Raw genomic sequence first — 19,389 nt, forward strand, 5'->3', positions numbered from 1 at the left:
TTTTATGTAAAGAAAACATGAGGGATGCTTGTCTAAGAGAAATGTCTCTGGACACACTGTAAAAATTCTATATGTCATAGTTTTTTCATTGACACAATTTCGATAAAAAGTTATTTTGTGTTTTCAATCGAAAAGGGGAATATTATGTAATTAGGGATTTAAATTTTATTCATTAAACTTTAAGAAAGAAAGATAGAATGAATGGTGAGAAGATAACGGAGGACAAAATATAGAATCAGCCAAATATGAATCATATGTATTTTTCTTCTTCTCGAGGACTGTCTCATCTTCACCACTCACTTTTACGGACTCACGAGGGGTCGATGAGGGATGATAGAGCCGAGGAATGAAGGAAAATAAAGCAAAAATTGTTCACGGACAGAGATAATATCCACTCTTAAGGAAATAGGTTTACTTATATCCTTTTCACCGTTGTAAGTCTGTTTATTTGATTCTCCTCCCTTTTTTCCACCCCGTCATCTCCCATGTGGCATCATGTACTGTAAATTGTATTTATTTATTCATTACTGGCGAATGGTGGGCAGCCGTGAGGGTGAGAGCTTGAGAATGGAAGCGAAGATGAGGGGCTAACAGGACCCTCTCTCGTGTGTTTGTCTACCATCCCATGAAAATGCGCTACACAGGATCATTTTCATCCTCACACCCCGAATGTCGGTCTCATCTCACTGTCCCTCTTTATAATTTTCCCCTTTTTTCACCTTCTGTACAATTTTTATTCTCTCTCCAGCCCTAATTCACATATTTTCTGTGTGACTTATTTTCTCTGAAGTTAGTTCAAGTGTTAGTCTATTTGGCGGCCTGTTAATTTCTGTTGTCACACAGTTTATCCAGAGACCCCAAACAGATTTGAGTAAGTATTTTCCTTCTGACTTGTACAAATTCTAAGAAAATGGTTAATTTATTGGAGTCTCTTATTCAGCATTCCAGAAGGAGGTTCAAAGGGATGAAGTGATGAGGAAAAAGTGTGGCAGTTGAAGGGATAGAAATGGTCAGTTTGATATATGTGATGCGGTTTTGCATACACATTAGAAATTTAACTATGAATAATGAATTTCGCATTTACGAAAGATGTAGCACACATTTTGCCCTACACCTTTCTGCCCATTTTGTCTTCATTTTGACTCTTGGCTATCAACCTGAGGAGAATCACGCCATATATCAGTGCTGTGCCAGGCCAAGAATGTTATTTATGCAAACCGAAAATACCGCAGATTTTTTTCCACCTCCCTAGAACTGCCCCTAACACAGGGAGAGGGTACTTTTACAGTATACAACATCCACAAGGAATTTTAGGGCTGCAAAAGAGGTTTTTAGCTTTCAGGCGAAGGAGAGAAAATCTAATTGAATCCTTGGGAGACACGATTAATTGCAATATTGCGACACTTTAATGGTCGTCGTGGGGACAATTCAGAGGGATGAAATTGACATGAAAAATACTCCAAATTTCTCCACTTTATCCTTCTCAACGAATCACACGGGGACACTTAAGAGGTGTGTAAATTTTCTGACTTACACGATAATTTATCGAGAGAAAAGAAGGTAGTTTTTGAATAGAATTCCCTCTTGTTGGGATGCCTAAACTGGGCGTTCAAAGCAGGAATAATTTACTGGAACATTCAGCCCATTCAACCCCCCTAAAAAATAGTTGAAACAATGCCAGGAAAAAGACCCAGAGGAAGTAATTTTGGAAACATGTCTCCCAGTCTATTGGGAGTAGAAAAGCCGCGAATAATTTTCTATTGGTTGGTGGTGAATTAATAAATTTACATTGTTCCCACTCTGTGTCAATGGGATTTCCCTGGAGGGTGAAAGGAGTCCTGTACTCCCCCTCTCCGCCCCCATGTGCACAATAGGAAAATTTCATTGCATATAATATAGCAAATGCCCATGTCGCATTCATTGATAACACAATATATCCATTGTGTGGCCTCTTTCATGCCACACACCCGCCGCCACCCACCGAAATCCACCCCTGTTTTGCAATCACTTCCCACATATGCAATTCAAACAATTGAACTCTCTGTCCCACACTTCCTTGGGGACCATCCCTGCGCCAAAACAATATTGAAAGCTCGGTTTTGTGAGCTTGAGCCACCACCGCCACATTTTCATCTATGCACCACAGAACAAACATATAGAGACTTATGTGCACACATCGCTTCCGTATCCCATTACATTTATGCAGCAGAGCTGCAAAATGTGCGAGGGAAAGAGGGCAAAAGCAGGAAAATATTTAATCACGGAAGTTTCCTCTGCTTTTCCGTCTGACGTCTCTTCAAAGCACTGACTTCTATTCTGAAACCAAAAGGATTATGACTTTTATCTAATCTACCCTTTGAGGCTTGTCAAAGAATTACTCCATATTCGCCACACATTAAATACATTGTGAAAAACTCAACAATTGCGAAGAATTCTTCTATAAACTCTGAATATTTCTCTCATCTTGGGCGCTATTTATGTGCATTTCAGCCAACAAAAGACCCTTCGAAAGAACAAAAATTCCCTTCAAAATTGAAACATAAAGATTCAGTGAAAAAAAGCACTTAATGAGATAATAAAAGTGTGTTTGGACGGAGGGATAGAGAGTAAATTCTGTGGAAGCGAAATTCCCGGATTAATTTCACTTGTCTTCACTCACCAATTAGGATTTCAAATTGACAAAAGCAAGACACTGTCGAGGAGAAAAAAAACCCTCCCTCTGTCCCTATAATGACGCAAGACAAAAAAAGGAATAGAGAATTTTTCCAGTGAAAAGTGCCTGCGAGACACGGAGCAACAGAAGGAAAAAAAAAGTTTATTTCCACGAAGGGGAGGAAATCCACGTGGGTGTGGAATTTTTAATTTCTCCCCGGACAATGAAGACATGCAATATTGCAAGGAGAAGTGCAGCAATTCCGCAGAGTCTTTGGAGTAAATTAAATGACAAGAGTTGAGAAGGTTGCAAATTGAACTCCATATCTGGAAATATCCCTAATTCTGCTCCATCCATTTAACTGTCTCGCTTCTTTTCTTCACAATCACGTAAAAAGCTGGAACAGAGCGGAATGATGTGAAGTCCAGGGGGTGGGAATTCACCTCTCTCTGGTGAATTTTTAAATCAGTTGACAACTAAACCGCTTTCTCTCATAAATATTTCAATGAGAAAATTCACCCAGGAAGAAATTTACGTTTTTCCGACTGTCTCCCACAAATTCTCCGTCCAATTTCGCAGCATCTGCAAGTCATTACCAAATGCTTTGGTATTCAAGCAAAAATAATATTGTTTAATTGGACAAATGTCTATTGGTGATCACTGTTTGCACCACTCAGAAGCAATCAGATGCAAATGCATTGGTTTTAGGGGATGTTTACCGTGTGATAGTTGAGAGATTGAGTGTCAAAGAGTGGGAGTGTGAGTGGATTTGGATATTATGCAAACCAGCCGCTTGTTTGAGAAGCGGATTAGCACGATGACATTATTACAGAAGCACCTACCATTAGCGTAATCAGGGCTTTGGTCAGATTTCCTATTGCAAAATAGTTATAACACAGCGCAATTTCCCCTTCTAAATTATTTATACATATTGTAAGTTCTTTTTGCTTCAAGGATTTCTACAATAAGCTAAGCAGGATATCTACTGGCTTTTTCCGTTGTGTGAGAAATTATTCACTGAGACAGTAAGTTGTGTTGAGTATTATTTGTTTGCGCATCTTTAGTGGACGACTTTTCTAAGAACAAAGAATATGTGTATAGTTTTGGGTACGGTTATTATTCAGAAAAATGATGCGATTGCAGATACTCGATTGAAATACTAAAGAAATTGTTTCCTTCATTCGGAATAGCTCTAACTGCAATCCTAGCAAAAGCGCAGACACAATTCCTCCGCCCAAAAGCGCCAAGTGTCGTCTCACCTTTCGGGATGGCGAGGGGAGATCCTCCTTGGTGTAATTTTATTTGCCACCCAAGCCCACCTGACGCTCTTTATGTGCCATGACGCTCAAATGGCTATCGGCACTAGCCAGTCAAACGATTTTAAAAATTCACGTTGCGATGGCCAGAAAATGTCCAACTCGGTTCGCCACATAACATATAAAAGCGTTCCGAATGGGTCTGGCGAGGGCGATTGTCGAGGAGTGAGTTGGTGAAAAGGTGGGCGGTTTGGATTTCCGTAAATAGGAGAAGCACCCCATTGGAAAAGCGTCTGGCATTTTCTTCCCGCATGTCCAATTTCGAGCGGTGGAGTTTAGACAAGAATTGCACCATCGGCAGTAAAAAGATAAATTCACGGGCGGTGAATAAAAATTAGAATTTAGATGGGAATCACGAAATGGCATGAACTGGCAAAGCAGTTGGTAAATTTTCAGAGTTTTGGGATCTTTCAGCATTCTTCAGCCAGGCTTTTGGTCCTTCCTTCAACCACGCCACATTGAAATGTTTACATTTAATTATTTTTTGCATATTTTTCCACATCTCCAAAATGTTTCCCATTTTATTTACATGCATTGTTTCACTGCTGTTTTTTCCTCTGTACGCACATTCAATTTTTTCAATAAAGCACACCCACATGCGAGAGTAAAAAGTTGACCATTTTATTTTGTATCGCTATAGCATTCAAACATGCGAGGAATAACATTTTGTGAGAGGAAAGCGTTGCAAAGACCGGGCAGGGAAATCACATTGTTTCACTTTTCCATTTAATACGCACAAACATTAAAAGTACTCGAAGGAGTATTTGCAGAGTTGAGAGGATATGTTGAAAAAAGGATTTTCCACATATGATTCCCTCAGAGGTTTGTCAGCAAATCATTGCAAAATGGAGATGAGTGCTTGTTAAAATATGGAGATTTCTCTCTTCTCTTGTGTGCTAAAAAGCGAAAAATTCAAAATATCCCTTCAAGATCCACCTTTAAAGAGACTTTTGAAACGTTACAAATTTGAGCGTGAATATTGTGAAAAACAGCGAGGGTGGGAACCTTGTTTAGGATGCTACCCTCGAATGTGATGAATTTTTCATGGCGTTTAATCGAAATTAGAACAGAAAAGGGTTCTAAATTAACTCAAACTCATTCTCTGTGACTTTCTCTCGATATATGGAAAGGTTGAACGCATCATCCCCGCATCACTCAAATGTTGAAGGGGTGAATTTGCAAACACAGAGAAGGGTCAAATTATCCTGTCGCACATTTCATATGTTGCATAAAAATGTCACAAAAATAGACTAAATTGTGCCGCGTGGATGTTTGAAATCAATATTGCAGTGAAAAATTCTTAACATTCATGATTTCCATAAAAGGATTTCGTACATAGTTTGCCGAGCTGGAGGCAAATAAAGCGCGCTCGCACTATGCTATATGAAGGTGGGATCGCTAAACCCATTTGCAGCATAACGATTATGAACAGTGAACTCCATCATGGGCGAGGACTTTCTCTGCTGCGGAGAATCATCAGCCATTGGAGTGCTTTTCATGCTTTGCTGCAGAGAGGCAAAGTCGGGGGACGAATAATTCCCGCCATGGTGGTAAAATGGACGCAAACTCGTAGATGATTTTAATTTGACGTGACATTATTACACGAATGATTCGCTTTAATACCTCTTTCTGAGCCATTTCTCTCGATATGATGGCCCCGCGGCGGCGGCGGAGCGGTGAAAACTTTTTGGAAAATTCTCTCCAATGAATATTTAATTAGTAATTACAACTGCCGGTTCTTCTTGTTAATCATAATAATGAACATAGAGTGTGAGTGGCAAAGGGGTTGGCATATTGGGCTGTGCGGGAGGGCGGCTTCACGGGCGGAGGAACGAGAGATCTCTGGACCAGTGTATAAATAAAATCACTTCGCCTCTTGTTTAGTTTTCTCTCAAGAACTGAGAAAATTTCATTTCACATTTCATGCCATGGAAACTGGAGGCTGTGACGATGTTGACGGCCGGAGAAGGCGGGGACGGAAGCAGGGGCGTAGACAAGAAGGGGCCGAAGGGGGGCAATTACCCCTCCAGACTAAAATATTGTTGTTTCAGAAAGTTTACTGAAACACTGATTCATTAATAAAAAAAAAATGTTTTTAATTTCTTCATCAATTTAATCGCCTAAAGATGATTCTGAGCTTATTAGTAAACCTTTCTGAATCGCCGATTTATATTCTTCTTAAAGTTCCCCTCAGGATCATTGATACCTGACAAGAGTCATGGTTTAAAATATAGAAATTTACCAGTTTATCTGCCAATTAATAAGTGATCGTCTTCTTAAATATTATGTCCTTCACCCCAATCTATATTTGGGAAATTTTGTTAAGTAAAATACCTTCTCTTCTGGAAATTTCAGCTTACGCCGCTCCATGTCTTGTTCTTGAGGAAATTTAGCTACGCCTCTGATGGAAAGTCAAGGCATGGAGAATGTCGACAGGTTTGGGTTTGGGGTGAAATTGTGAAGACAAAGAGAAATTCAAGGAGATTGTCTTAATTGGGAAGTTTTCGTCTTTTTGCCCATCTTTGCGTCCTTCTTCATTCAATTGAGCTCCTCCTCGCCCAGCCTCGCCTCAATCCTGAGAGCAAAACTTCTCTCGTCGCATTCACTTGATGTGTTTTCCACCTGTCAATTTGATTTATCCCCAGGACAATGATACGAAAAGGTGGTTTCCCGGAGAGGGAAAGATTCTGTGTGGCATGATCTCGTGAAGTGTTGACAATTGGCGGAAATTGACGTTGATTTTGGGCTTTTTCCACTCCCTCCAGCACTTTCCATCTCAAATGTTGAGAGGTTTTTGGCTTTGTCTGTTCACAAAATCAACTAGAAAAGTCCCTGAATGACTACAGAGGTGGAGGACACTACAAATAGATCTACAGTTGCACTTGGAGAAAACTGAGATCACTTCAAAATAGCAATTCTCTGCAACATATCATATCACTATTATCTTATCACTAGAGCATCATGTTAAATATCAGAATCCATCACTCATTGTTAAGATAATATTTTTGCGGTTTGAGTTCGCGGGATTTTCCTGAGTGCACAAAAACCAAGAGGGGAAGACCACAGCTCCATAATTCTTGGTGATTTGTTAGGATTCATCGACAGGTCGCCAAAAGCTCTCCGCTCTTTTCTCTGGTCAACTCATTCCTCCCAAATTGTCCCTCACACGTTTGATGGACTCGCGCGGGAATAATAGATACGCCACATTGGCAGAGTGACATGCACTTTCCACGGAAAATGTTTTCTAATGTGGTCACAAAGTGAAAATGGACAGATTAGCAAATGTGACAACAAATATATCTAAAATGGAATCAATGATGTCTCCCAAAAAATCCCACACTCTCATTTTACACCACGTCCGATTGGCATCACAAATCAGGTGACATCAAATAAGATGACAAGAAAAGCTCATGTGGAATTAAATAATCCAATTGGATGGAGAATGGCGCACGTGATTGACTTACAATGTGGGCGAATCGGAAAGGACAAAGGACAAGTTTGGGCACGTGATAGAAAATCTTTAGCCTTTGGGACTTCTCAATTGAATTTATTCTTTGCAGAGCCCTAAAGTGATTTCAGTGAAAGAAATATTCACATGCGCTCCCACGACAATCCTTTTATAGAGACAAAACTCGCAACAAAATGTCTTTGAAATGTCTTTGGGAAATAAAATTAAATGTTTCGCAAGAAAAACAAGAGATAGTATGGCGAAATCGGTTAATGTGCTGATCTTCCTAGACCTCGTGAGTATTTCCAATGCCATAAATTGCGACTCACATGCAATTTTTCATCTAATTCTGTTTGTTTTCCAGCTATCTGGACACCACTTCCGACTACACCATGCGTCCCTTGCCGTAATAATGCTTCCTTCCATTTGGTAAGTTGCAATTAAAAATGCATCTGTAATGAGGAGGCGCAGAGAGAAAAGCATTACCGGGGGGAGGAAATGCGTCTGATATGGAAAGGATGAAGAGTGTGTTTATATTCAAATTCAGTGTCCGGAAATTGTAATGTTTGGCCCAGGCAATTTGTCATTTATGGGAAAATTTCTCATGCGCACCAATGGAAATTTCGGCCTGTGGGTGGGAAAACTACGAGAGCCTCATTTCGAAATGATGTGTCACACACAGGATTTCCAGCGAGAGAGTCCAATTTTGAGGCCTGATGATTCCAGGAAGGAGATTTTGTGTGTGTGTGTGATTTCGTGCGGGTGGCGGCTTTGTGCTGTACAATATTTGGTATAATTTGGACTGAGAACACACCAGGAGCAGTTAGGTATTTAATGCCATCATTTATATTCACGCACAAATTCTCGTTCCTAATTAAAGGAGATTAATGCGAATTTGTCCTTGTGGTATCGTCATCATCATATCGTCAGATTTTCCCTCACATGTACATATTTGCGGATTGGATGGTTTAATACTACATATAGTGTGCAGAGGATAAATTTGTCAGGGTGAAAATGATGTTTGAGGATCGTTTAGATTTCAAATTCTCATCAACCTTCACCCCAGATGATTTTGGGGTCAAATATCAACCCATGACTAATTTTATTTAATATTTAACTACCTGTGTTGCTCAATTTATGCGCTCACCATGCAAAACATACATTAAACACTGAAATTTCGGTCAAATTTTATATCTCATTTGACAAACTCTCACAAATAATAAACTCACTTTTCACACAACAACTCCTGCCGATGGAAAAGTACAGTCGAGTTGATCGAAAACTCCTTCATTTCCCATCTTCCACGACTCTTACCTGGGCAACATTGCTAAAGTTTGGCAGCGATTGTAATGTTAATTTAATAATAATAAATGAGAAATTCGTGAATTTCGTCTTTATTATGATTGCGTGCATGAATATTTGATAGCTAATTAAGGTACTCTCTTGTGCACCCAAAAGGCTCAGACTCATCCTCGCAGCGCCCCGTCGAGCTCAGGGCGAACTCAGATGGGAGAGGGATTTTTCAGGGGCAAAAAGAAGAGTTTCCCAACACTGATGATCGGCAGAGTCTTCGTCTTCGAGAGACACTTTCTGTCACCTACACTTTATTCGCACCTCTCGAGAGATTTCTCCTTGAATGGGTGGAAATTCATAGGGTTTTGAAAATCTCCGAAAGGCGTGAAAAATTGAATCACATATTGCACAGAATATTTCAATTTATCTGATCGTTCCGAAGCAAACGTAACCAGCAATATAATAAAAACTGCTGTTGCAATCCTTTGCTTAAATTTGTAAACTATGAAAACAACTAAAGGTATGTAATGAAATTAAAACTCTTGCGAGATTAAGAATATTACTTATTTTTTCTCAATTCATGGCATAATATTAATTCCAAACGTCTTATATTAGAAAAATCCTCAAAGTTTGGTATTTCTTTCAAAATTCCACTTTCGACAGTCCCGAAATTTTCAGTCAAACAACTCTAAGTAAATTCCACCCTTTTCCCTCGTCCGCCCCACAAAAGGAGTCGCATGAAATTTAGCCCTTGTGTGAAAACAGGAGCGAAAGACAGAAACTTTCTTCATTGCTACTAAAAAGTGGTTAAATTCGCTCCTGAGGGGCGGTTCGCGGAGAAGAGGCTTCAAATCATGCGAAAAGGGAAAAGTCTCATGAAACCCTTTTCACATTTCAAAATACACACACACACACACACACCAGAAAAGTGGGAAAACTGGGCGGAGGTGCGTTGTTTTTCGAGAAAATGAGTGGAATTCCTCCACTCATCTCATCGCCTCTCCACCGAGCATTCTGCCATGGGGCGCTCTCGCCCGCCCAACTATGTATCGCTGACTTAACACACAAAACAATGATGGCCACGTTAATTATTCATGGTGAATCGAAATCTCAAAAACAAGGGATTTGCCGGAATTTTTAATTGCAAAGTTTAAGCACAACTCTCCATGAGTGGCGGAAAATTCTCTGGGCGAACATCGAGTGTGGGAGTTGCTCAGCGAGGCGTTTTCCCTTGACGTCGAAGAGAAAATCAAAGGGTTGCACAGTATGCTCAAGTCTTGGACCCAGTTTTCCGTCCTCATTCAGTTCTTCCATTACTTTCGGCTTTAATATTGTTATTATTTAAAAAAAAAGCAGACGAAAATTCGCTTTTATCCACAATTTTTGTTTTTCAGCATAATCTTTATTATAAAGTGCTGAGAAATATTTTCTCTTGATGATTTCGTGTGCAGAAAATTCTGTAGATAATTTCGCGTTTTTATAGAAGTTACTAATCAACTGGGCCTCAAATCTCTCTTCATTTCCGTGCACTTTCTACTCCAGGGAGGCATGAATAGCCCTCCGAGGGCAGATGGGCGAGTCCCGGGAGCAGTTGCGGAGGCTGGAGGGAAATGAGCAGGCATACGAGGCGATCGCCGAGCTGTTGGCCCATTAAGTCACATCACGTTTCACTCGGAAATAAAAGCAACGTCCAGTGGAACGAATTAAAACACACACTAGCCCACGAGAGGCTAGTTCTCGAGCACCGTAATGGCCATAAGCTGAATTTCCTGTTTATCTCCGGCACAGGCGAGCCTTTTTTATTTGCCGCCACCCACGAGAATGGCGGAGAATTGATGTTGCGGCGCTTGTGAGGAATTATAATCACGTTCCGGAAGGACGTTATGACCGAGCAAATGTCTATTGATATCATACAAATCATTTGGATGGAGATTACAGACTGGAAAGGGGGATTTGTACATGAAATTCCGCAAGTGGAGAGTACATTACCAGTGGTGATGTCGATCCCGGAAATTGTTCCTCTTGTGATTCTTGCCTCTTGTATCGTCATCTCTTTGTCGCCGATTGTTTCCGTACGGTTTTCTACTGTCGCGGTTGCGATAGTGCTTCTCACGATTCACGAGATCGTGCGTCCGGTTGTTACCAAAGTAATCTCCGCGGGATGAAGAACCAAAGTTGTCCGGCAGATTGGCATTCAATTGCTGGCCGAGTCTCAGCAACTGCTCCATGTCGAGCATACCGCCGAACATCGCGACGGGTGGAATCGCGGGAGGTGGCCTCATCTGTGGCATCATGCCCCGCTGAGCATGACTTGCGGGATTCCCTGATTGCTCATTTCCGGGGGAGTTTTGCTGTGCAATTGTTATCTCTCTACCATACAATCGCGTCCCCGAGTAGAGTCTTAGTGCATAGGGTATCGTGGACTCGTGGCGGTACGTGATGAAGCCGAAATTTCGAGCCTTGGGAATCCTCACCCCATCAATGGGGCCCGCCTGGAAAGACATCAAAATATAACACCCCCAATTGAGGTTACGGCACAAATGTCATTCTTACCTGGAGAAAAAGTTCGTACAGCAGTTCTTCGGTAACCTTATCTGATAAATTGCCACAGAAGAGAGTGCGAGATTTATCATCACTCATTCTGAAGTAAGCGTGGAAAATGCGAATTCTGCAAGGAAAATGAGAGAGATTCCAAGGAAATCCAAAACAGAAATACCCAAATACCTTTGATGCGAATACAGCGACTCTAGGCGACTGGAGTTAGAATCTTCTCGTTAAGATTCAAATCTAACGTAAAATGAAAATCACAAAAGAAAAATTTTTCCGATTAAGTGGAGGAAGATGGCAAAGATTCTATTTCAATTTGATTATCACCATTTACATCGCACTCGAGGATAGTGTAGAAACGCTTCGGTGCATTTATCTTTGGCATCTTATACATTAATAATTTCGTGGAAAATGATCTGGCGAACGCCTTCAAGAGTTCTGTGTTCGCAGTCAGCTTTCCATCACTCTTTAATTTGTAAATTTCGCCAAGAATGTCGCTGACTCTCTTCCAAATATCAGTCGGTATGTTCAGGAATCTTTGAATATCCTCTCCGTGGATCATGATCTCTCGCCAGCCGAGAGGAGTTTCGATCTCAACTAAGAACTCCAGTCTGTCTTCAGTGAGGAGCATTTTTATGATTCGTTCCTCGGAGAGCCGATGCAGTGTACTCTTGAAGCGATCGCTTAGGATCTCAAGACGCTGCGGTGGTGGCCGATATATCTTTGGTGTCTCCTCTGGTGGGTTTACATTTCTGTTCATTTCGATGGTGTTTGGTCCATGAGTTAACGCATCAAGCTCACATTCTACATCAATTACTGGAACGCCTTGCACTTGCTCTTCCTCTTCCTGATCAGGTGTTTGGGTCTGCTTCTCAGGCGTCAACTCATCGAGGAGCTCAAAGAGATTGTCCACCACCTTCTTAATGCTCTGTTCGCGAGCTTTAATTCCTGAGTGTTGTTTCGCTTGCTTCAAGATGAGATCAACATTCGGCACAATGTGGCGCACATAATCGAGAGTCATTTTTGCAAGAGTTTCCGGCAGGATGAATTGCATGGACTCTCTGGATAGAGGACATCTTCTGCGATATCTCTTGTAAATCCTCTTCTCAACCGAGTAAAGCACATTCGCTTGCGAAAGATCAACTTTGCAAGGCGTGATGAAACCCTTGAGCCTCTTGAACAGTTTCTCTTCTCTGGGAGCCAGTAGCGGCGGATTGACTCTGAGAGTGTCGAACCTGAGTTCTGGGCATCGTCTGGAGGTGGGACTTCTTAAGTAAATATTGCAAAATAGTGTGATGAAGTACTCCCGGAATTCATCTCTCGCTTGCTTGTCTGGGAAATATTTTTCCACGAACTTCCTGGCGAATTCGGAGAGATTCGATCGTTTTACCAAATCAATACTTGGATCTGGCGGCTTTGTGATGTTTTGGATATCATCTTGACTGTCCACTTCAATCACAATACTGGAGTCGGCTGGGATTTCGATCATTGGCGGCTGGCGAATAACCTGACCAATCCTAAATGTTTCCTCATCAGATTCATCGTCAGAATCCAGATAAATAGTCTTCATCTCCTCATTAAACAACTGATTTCGACCCTTCTTGTTTCGCTGAGTCATTTTGGGCACTTCTACTGAGTCTGAGGCAGTCTGAGGAATCCCAATGGGTGATTGTCTGACTTCCGGAAGACAAAACTGTTGGGGAAAATTGAAAAGTTAGGTTAGTGAGAGATAAATTGGAAATTCTCTGGCAATTTATCAACAATCCAGGCAGTTCTGCAATCAATCACGAGGGACATGATGCGAAGTGGAGAATTAACTAATAAATGCTGACCTGAGTGGCGATAAAGATGATGAAAAGCGCTTAACGAAAAGACGAGGCGCCGGCAAGTAGAATTGCTCCCGACAGAACACGTCACTCATATTGACGTTTCACAGTGTACAATTTTCTGGGAGACGGCCAGTGTGTCCTTTTTCCCCGTGATTTCTGGGCTGATTCTGGGCAGAGAGCCGCTAGGTATTCGTTTGTGTAGCACCGGGAGACAGTGAAAGATGAATATATTCAGATTAGCTGGTGACTTGTCACACTTGCTGGCCATAATAGTGCTGCTGCTGAAGATATGGAAGACACGCTCGTGCGCTGGCATTTCCGGAAAGTCTCAGATCCTGTTCACTGTGGTCTACGTGGCCAGATACTTGGATCTCTTCACCACCTACATCAGCCTGTACAACACTGTGATGAAGGTCTTCTTCCTCGTGGCCTCGGGCGCCACAGTGTACTTAATGTATGTGAAGTTCCGCGCCACGTACGACCACAACCACGACTCGTTCCGGATTGAGTTCCTGCTCATCCCGGCCGCCATCCTCTCGCTGCTCATCAACCACAGCTTCACCGTGCTGGAGGTGCTCTGGACCTTCTCCATCTACCTGGAGTCCGTGGCCATCCTGCCACAGCTCTTCCTCGTGAGCAAGACGGGCGAGGCCGAGACCATCACGAGCCACTACCTCTTCGCGCTGGGCTCCTATCGGGCGCTCTATCTCATCAACTGGGTCTACCGCTACGCCACCGAGGGCCACTACGACTGGATCGCCATCATTGCCGGCGCCGTGCAGACCATCCTCTACTGCGATTTCTTCTACTTGTACATTACCAAAGGTGAGCAGAAGCCATTTTTCGGCGCCGAGTTGCGCCGCCAGAACCACTAAACAGATTGAGATGGATTTCCCGCTATCCGGCGAGATTTTCACATTTTCACAGCGATGACCCGCCCGTAGAGACTCCACTGATAAGCCGGCTTCTCTTCCGAGCTTATCATAATTTGGCTTTAATTGTTGTCTCGGTTGTTCCACAGAAAGAGCCTCTTTGTGAGCGTAGAATTCTTAGACTCTTGTGATTTCTGTCTATTCGCATTGATCTTTGATCGAACTCGAAGAGAAAACTGACCAGATGTCAAAGGGTCAATGGCCTTTAAGGAAACTGAAATGCGAAAATATGCCTTCGAGATGATTGGTTCGTACAAAGCAAATTAGTGTAATTTGCACAAGTGTCGCCTTTGCATAAAAAAAAACTCAGCATTACAGGTGTTTTGCCTACTCTTACTTTTTATTTGTTTAGCCTTTTAAATTTTGCTACAAGCGAGGCTTCAAGGTTCTGAGTGGAGAAATTATAAAGATCTCATAAAACCTCGCATGTTTAATCGCGAATGAATAGAACTTTTTGCTATTTCCTATTCATTATTTATACTTACGAAAAAGAACATTGCTCTCACATAAATTTGCTAATGATGAACTGAAAAACTAGTGTTCGGACTATTGAAAGTAATCATTCTTTTCACACCTCTTCATAACGTTAAACATTTTATTCCTTATATTAAGATTGGCATTTCAATTAATTGTAAAACTTCTGTGTTTCTATTTTTTTTTAAAGTATGGTTGCAATGCAAATTGAAAGAGTTTGCAAATCTTCAAATCTATAGAAATTTGTTTTTTTTTACTGACGAAATCTCTTAGAATATTGTTTTATCTACACTTTTTACACCTTCAAGAGTTTTCTCCAATCCGCAATCTATAAAGTTTGCAAGTCTGCGCAGTGCCATTTTCTGCCTCAAGTCTAATTCATGCTCTCTCTCTCTCATTGTCTTCCACAGTCCTAAAAGGCAAGAAACTTCAACTTCCTGCATAGATTTGTGACATTCATCACCACCGAAGGGTCATTCTGACGAAGTTATAGAATTCCTCGAGAAGCAGCGCAAATGATTAATCGTATTACAACTTCTATTTGCCAGCATTAAATTTTTTTGTCACATGAATGAGAAGATCGTATTTAAGAAGGTGCAAAGCGAGGAATGATAAGAAATATGAACTAATAAAATAGTGGACGCCACGTGAGAAGAGCTAATAAAATGGCAAAGACGGGAAGAGTAAAAATATTGGGTTGAATCTTTGAGACTTGACTCATTTTCTGAACACGATCTTCCTGACGGTGAAAGAGGGCGCCTTGCATTTCCTTGCCTCTGGCGCCAGAATCTCAGTGCCGGGAGGATCGCCTTTGGATGATGTGTCTGACTTAGAATCTAAATACACAGCTACAGGACTACTCGCTCGCCTTTCATTCCTGCGCGCATCCATGGGCGCTTTTAGGGCTCCCACGGGCCAATTCATGTCGCGATACTGGATCTTATTGGCAGCTTCTGACGAATTCTCCTTCTCGCACGGCTCCTCTTCAGCCACGGAGACTTCCAAGAGCGGTTTAAGTGTGATCTGGCGCTCGAAAGTGTCCTCCAGATTGTCAATGTCCACCTGAACGTCGGAATTCACCGGCACATCTTGCACATCAGGGACTTTCACGCCGCGCTCCTCGAGTAGAAGGTCCCTGTTGATGAGGGCACACTTGTACTTCAGGCACTTGTAGCGCCACTTCGCCAGATCTTGCTGCATCTTGTGATGGCTGTCCTCCAGTTGGATCTTCTGGAGACACACTCGCTCGAAGTTCGTCTTCACTTTGCTCACTTGATTGCTGAAATCAAGGAAAATTATTACAAACAATTCAATGATGCCTTTGCAAACATACTCGCTGTATTTCAGCATTTCGTCCAGCCAGTTGACGCCCTGCTCCTTCGTTGTCCGGATGAGCTTCTCCTCTGTCCAGACGATCTTCTCGTTCAGCGCTTCAATCGTCCTCTTCAGATCGCCAGTGTATGCCAAGAGCTCGTTCTTGTACGTCATGTCCGCGCGCTCAAACATCCTCTTTATACAGCTCAATTCATCCATGATCCCTGCGTTCTCCTGCTTCAGACGCTTGATCTCCCGCTGACTTTCCCGGTGAGCAGTCTTCATCTGAAAAGATAATTCACAGGTTACTTCTGGAAGCCACTTAGGAAATTCTTATTCGCACCTCATTGTACTTCTTCGATTGAGCCGCCAGAATGGACTTCATCTTTTGGCGCTGATCGTCAACCTCGCCGAAGAGTGAGTTTCCTTTGCGGTTCATTGCATCAGGCTCCTCATTCTTGAGACCTATCAGTTCGCTGTTAACCTCGAACAGTTTGGCCTGAAGCTCTTCAATCACCTGGCTTTTCTCCTCCAGCTCTTCCAAACGAATCTGCGCCGTTTCTTGCAACGCCCCGACTTTGTCCAGCAACTTCTCGCGCTCCTGTGTGAGTTCCTGGCGCGTATTGGTCAACGTGAAGACTTGCTCCTCCAACTCATTCACCTTCTCGACCAGCTGATAGGCATTGGCGTCGAAAGAGGGCTCGTTTCTGGACACATTCAGCGACTTCTCTGCCTCCTTCTCGGCCAATTGTCTCTGGAAATTCTTCTCCTGACTGTCAAGGCTTTCTCTCATCTCTTCCAGCTGCTTCTCGAGGCACGCCCGGTCACTCTGTAGATTCCCAATCTCAGCCTTTAGTTTCTCAATCTCTACACTGTACTTCTGCCCCACACTCCTCAGCTCAGCTTCCCGCGAGCACTGAAGAGACTCCAGCTCTGAAGACAAGTAGTCCTGTGTCGCTTTTCCTGACTGAAGATTCCGGTTAAGCTCGTAGATTTGCTGTTTTCCACTTTCCATCTGTTTCTGAAGGCTTCGAAACGTTCTCTCCATCTGCCTGTATTCCTCCAAGAGATCGTCATGGCTCAGACAAGCCACCTTGTCTGCTGGATAAGGCGAGCAGCTCATTTTCCCAGAAAATCAACACAAGCAAAATTTCTCAAAACCAACTTGCCAGTTCAAAATGGCGTTGAATTATAACGAAAATTGAACGAAGGTATATTATGCCAAGTTCACACTGTATAACAAGTTTCCCGCCTGTATTTGAATTTTCCGAATTTCAACAATCTTTTATCTTATCCACAATAAAAACCATTCTTTTATCTTATCCCCCATATATTCTGATAAGGCAAATCTGAAACAACTATTTTTATTGATTTTTAAGTTTATGTGTAAATTGAGATTTCTGTACCATTTCTTAAGTTCTCACCAAACTAGAAGTCTGGACCGAAATAAAATAACCGGCGCATCGCCGCGTTCACAGCAAATGTTTAATAATATTTAGATCTCATTAAATTACTAAATTATTTTACTCAGTTTATGATTATTCTCGATTCCGATTGCCCCATTCGCCCTACTCAAGAACTTTCTGTGTATTTAGCAGTTTGATTTTGGTGCAGGATATTGGAAAGCAGTGCGTCCAGTAAATGGCTTTATGTTAATGTCCGAAGAGAGACATGAGCTGAAATAGGTGAGTCTCTCTCAAATTTATGTCTTCGTGTTTTGAGAAACAACACAAAGGCAATTTAAATATTTTATCGATTATCTACTTTTTCTATCAAATAAATCTGATTCTGGAAACTCCTCTCTATTTTACACACTGAAGCGCGGAGGAGAAACAGGTAGATATTCTGAAAGATAAAGAAATCCACTTGGTAATCTCAAATCACAGATGAGACCAGATTTAAGCTGACCGAAAGCCGTGCACAGTTTTTATCTCTCGGTTGATTTTATGCCCAATTTGGCGTGAGTTTTTCCAAAACACACCAAACTTCTGGCGCTCCTTCGCACTGGTGTTTGCTTCCCCATTCAAATTTCCATCTAATCGACAGCGTTTATCTTTTAATAAATTATCACGTGTGGTTGGTCTTTTTTGTGCGTCTCTGAAGAAATCACATGCCATTTATCACATGTTGATCTAATTTGGCAAAACGAATTGATCAGCCAAGCAAACACGTCTCTCGGAAGAGAGTGGATTCTGTGAATTCTGGAAAAGTTGAGAGATTTTTCTCATGATTGGCGACCACTCGAAGAGATTCAATTAAGAATATTATGGCTTGTTATTATTTTGTTCTGTTTGTATATACTTTATTTGTATATCAACAACATGGCAATCTTATTTGCGTATCTAATTACAATAAATTTAATCTGTTGTCCGTTTTTTCAGGTTGTTTATGTGAAGGAAACGAGAGAATGTCTGTCGGCGAACGAGGTGGCAAAAGGAGAGAACGCAAGTTGGGAAAATTCACTGACAATCGCGGCCACAGGTTTCGTGTGGAGCGAAAAGGCTCATTGAAATAAATAACAGACTCCTTGTGGGAGATTCACGTGAGCTCATGGCATCTGCCCCATTATTCTCTTCCAATCTCTGCCTCATTGTTAATTATGTGTGACGTGTTTTTTTTTGCTTTTCTTTTCTCCAAAACGACACTCCTTTTCTCCTCCTCTTGGGCGCTCGACGTGCGATGCGAACTGTAACTTTACGATGATGATGTTCAATGAGAAAGAGTCCAGAAAAATATGTACATATTATATGAGGTGGAGTGGGAAAGCGACCGACAGGTTCCCCATCGCCGTGCATGTCCCCCAGAGTGTTAAAGAGGAGCAAAAGAATCTGCCTCTTGGGTGATGTATTCAAATGAGATTGAAAATATGTTCATCTTCTTTCATTTTGGGCAGTGTTGATATGGTGAAAACACATCGGAAAGCTCGTTGAGTTTCAACCATTTTTCTCCACCACATTTTTCGATTCTGTTTTCTCTCTTTGGAGATTCACTTGTCCACTCCACAGCTTCTAAGTGAATGCCAGAATCTGGAGCAATCGCTCCTAATGAAAAAGACATAGATTGGCATTGTTGGCTGAGGTATTTTCTTACAATTTAGTTTATTTTCCTCATGAATTTGATTGGAAAAGAAACTGCATAAATGGTAAAAGTTTGAGAACCGTTGGCTTCTTGTTAATTGAGAGTGTCGATACAGAAAGAGAACGAACTGATGAGTAAAGTTCAGAGGCTCAGCAGAACGGAAGACCTCCTCATTTCTCTCTTCCCTGGAATTCTTTACTTTTCCTTCCCTCATTAGCATGGTCATTTGGCCTGAGTGCGATGGCACTGTTGAATCCACTTGCGATTGCCCTCATGGCCAGAAGGCTGGCCACAGTGTTGTGGCGGGCAAGAAGAGCGCAGAAAAGCAGTGTGTTGGAATTGGGGTGATAAGATAAGGAGGTGAGAGATGGAAGAAACACGATAGCATTTTCCACTCGTGATAGTGTCTGGGACAGCTGATAAGGAGAGTGGCGAGAAAATTCCTGGTTGAAAATTCACGACGTGTGTAAATTTCTCGGATTTCTTCATGGCCTTCTCTGTGTGT

At 41.9% G+C, this 19,389-nt stretch overlaps 4 protein-coding genes across 4 annotated transcripts; 1 reads left to right on the forward strand and 3 right to left on the reverse strand.

The window, feature by feature from the left end:
- Nucleotides 1-10,073: 10,073 nt before the first annotated feature.
- On the reverse strand, nt 10,074-11,452 carry LOC132261923 (RNA-binding protein 7). Its single transcript, XM_059760971.1, has 3 exons — nt 11,435-11,452; nt 11,264-11,378; nt 10,074-11,202 (listed from the first exon to the last, which is right to left on the reverse strand). Exons 2-3 carry the CDS (start codon nt 11,348-11,350, stop codon nt 10,696-10,698), a joined length of 594 nt encoding a protein of 197 aa, XP_059616954.1. The 5' UTR covers nt 11,351-11,378; nt 11,435-11,452; the 3' UTR covers nt 10,074-10,695.
- An 85-nt stretch (nt 11,453-11,537) lies between these two features.
- LOC132262447 (uncharacterized) lies at nt 11,538-13,199 on the reverse strand. The gene is made up of 2 exons (XM_059761719.1): nt 13,090-13,199; nt 11,538-12,950 (listed from the first exon to the last, which is right to left on the reverse strand). The coding sequence occupies exon 2, from the start codon at nt 12,873-12,875 to the stop codon at nt 11,538-11,540; it is 1,338 nt and encodes a 445-aa protein (XP_059617702.1). The 5' UTR covers nt 12,876-12,950; nt 13,090-13,199.
- Nucleotides 13,170-15,158, forward strand: LOC132262329 (ER lumen protein-retaining receptor). Its single transcript, XM_059761578.1, has 2 exons — nt 13,170-13,911; nt 14,903-15,158. Exons 1-2 carry the CDS (start codon nt 13,308-13,310, stop codon nt 14,935-14,937), a joined length of 639 nt encoding a protein of 212 aa, XP_059617561.1. The 5' UTR covers nt 13,170-13,307; the 3' UTR covers nt 14,938-15,158.
- A 44-nt stretch (nt 15,159-15,202) lies between these two features.
- LOC132262327 (protein Spindly-like) lies at nt 15,203-16,972 on the reverse strand. Its single transcript, XM_059761577.1, has 3 exons — nt 16,150-16,972; nt 15,826-16,091; nt 15,203-15,771 (listed from the first exon to the last, which is right to left on the reverse strand). The coding sequence occupies exons 1-3, from the start codon at nt 16,927-16,929 to the stop codon at nt 15,210-15,212; spliced, it is 1,608 nt and encodes a 535-aa protein (XP_059617560.1). The 5' UTR covers nt 16,930-16,972; the 3' UTR covers nt 15,203-15,209.
- Between the last annotated feature and the right edge of the window lie 2,417 nt (nt 16,973-19,389).

The sequence above is a fragment of the Phlebotomus argentipes genome, unplaced genomic scaffold (genome assembly GCF_947086385.1).
Source record: "Phlebotomus argentipes unplaced genomic scaffold, Phlebotomus argentipes genome assembly contig_15, whole genome shotgun sequence".
Taxonomy (NCBI): domain Eukaryota; kingdom Metazoa; phylum Arthropoda; class Insecta; order Diptera; family Psychodidae; genus Phlebotomus; species Phlebotomus argentipes.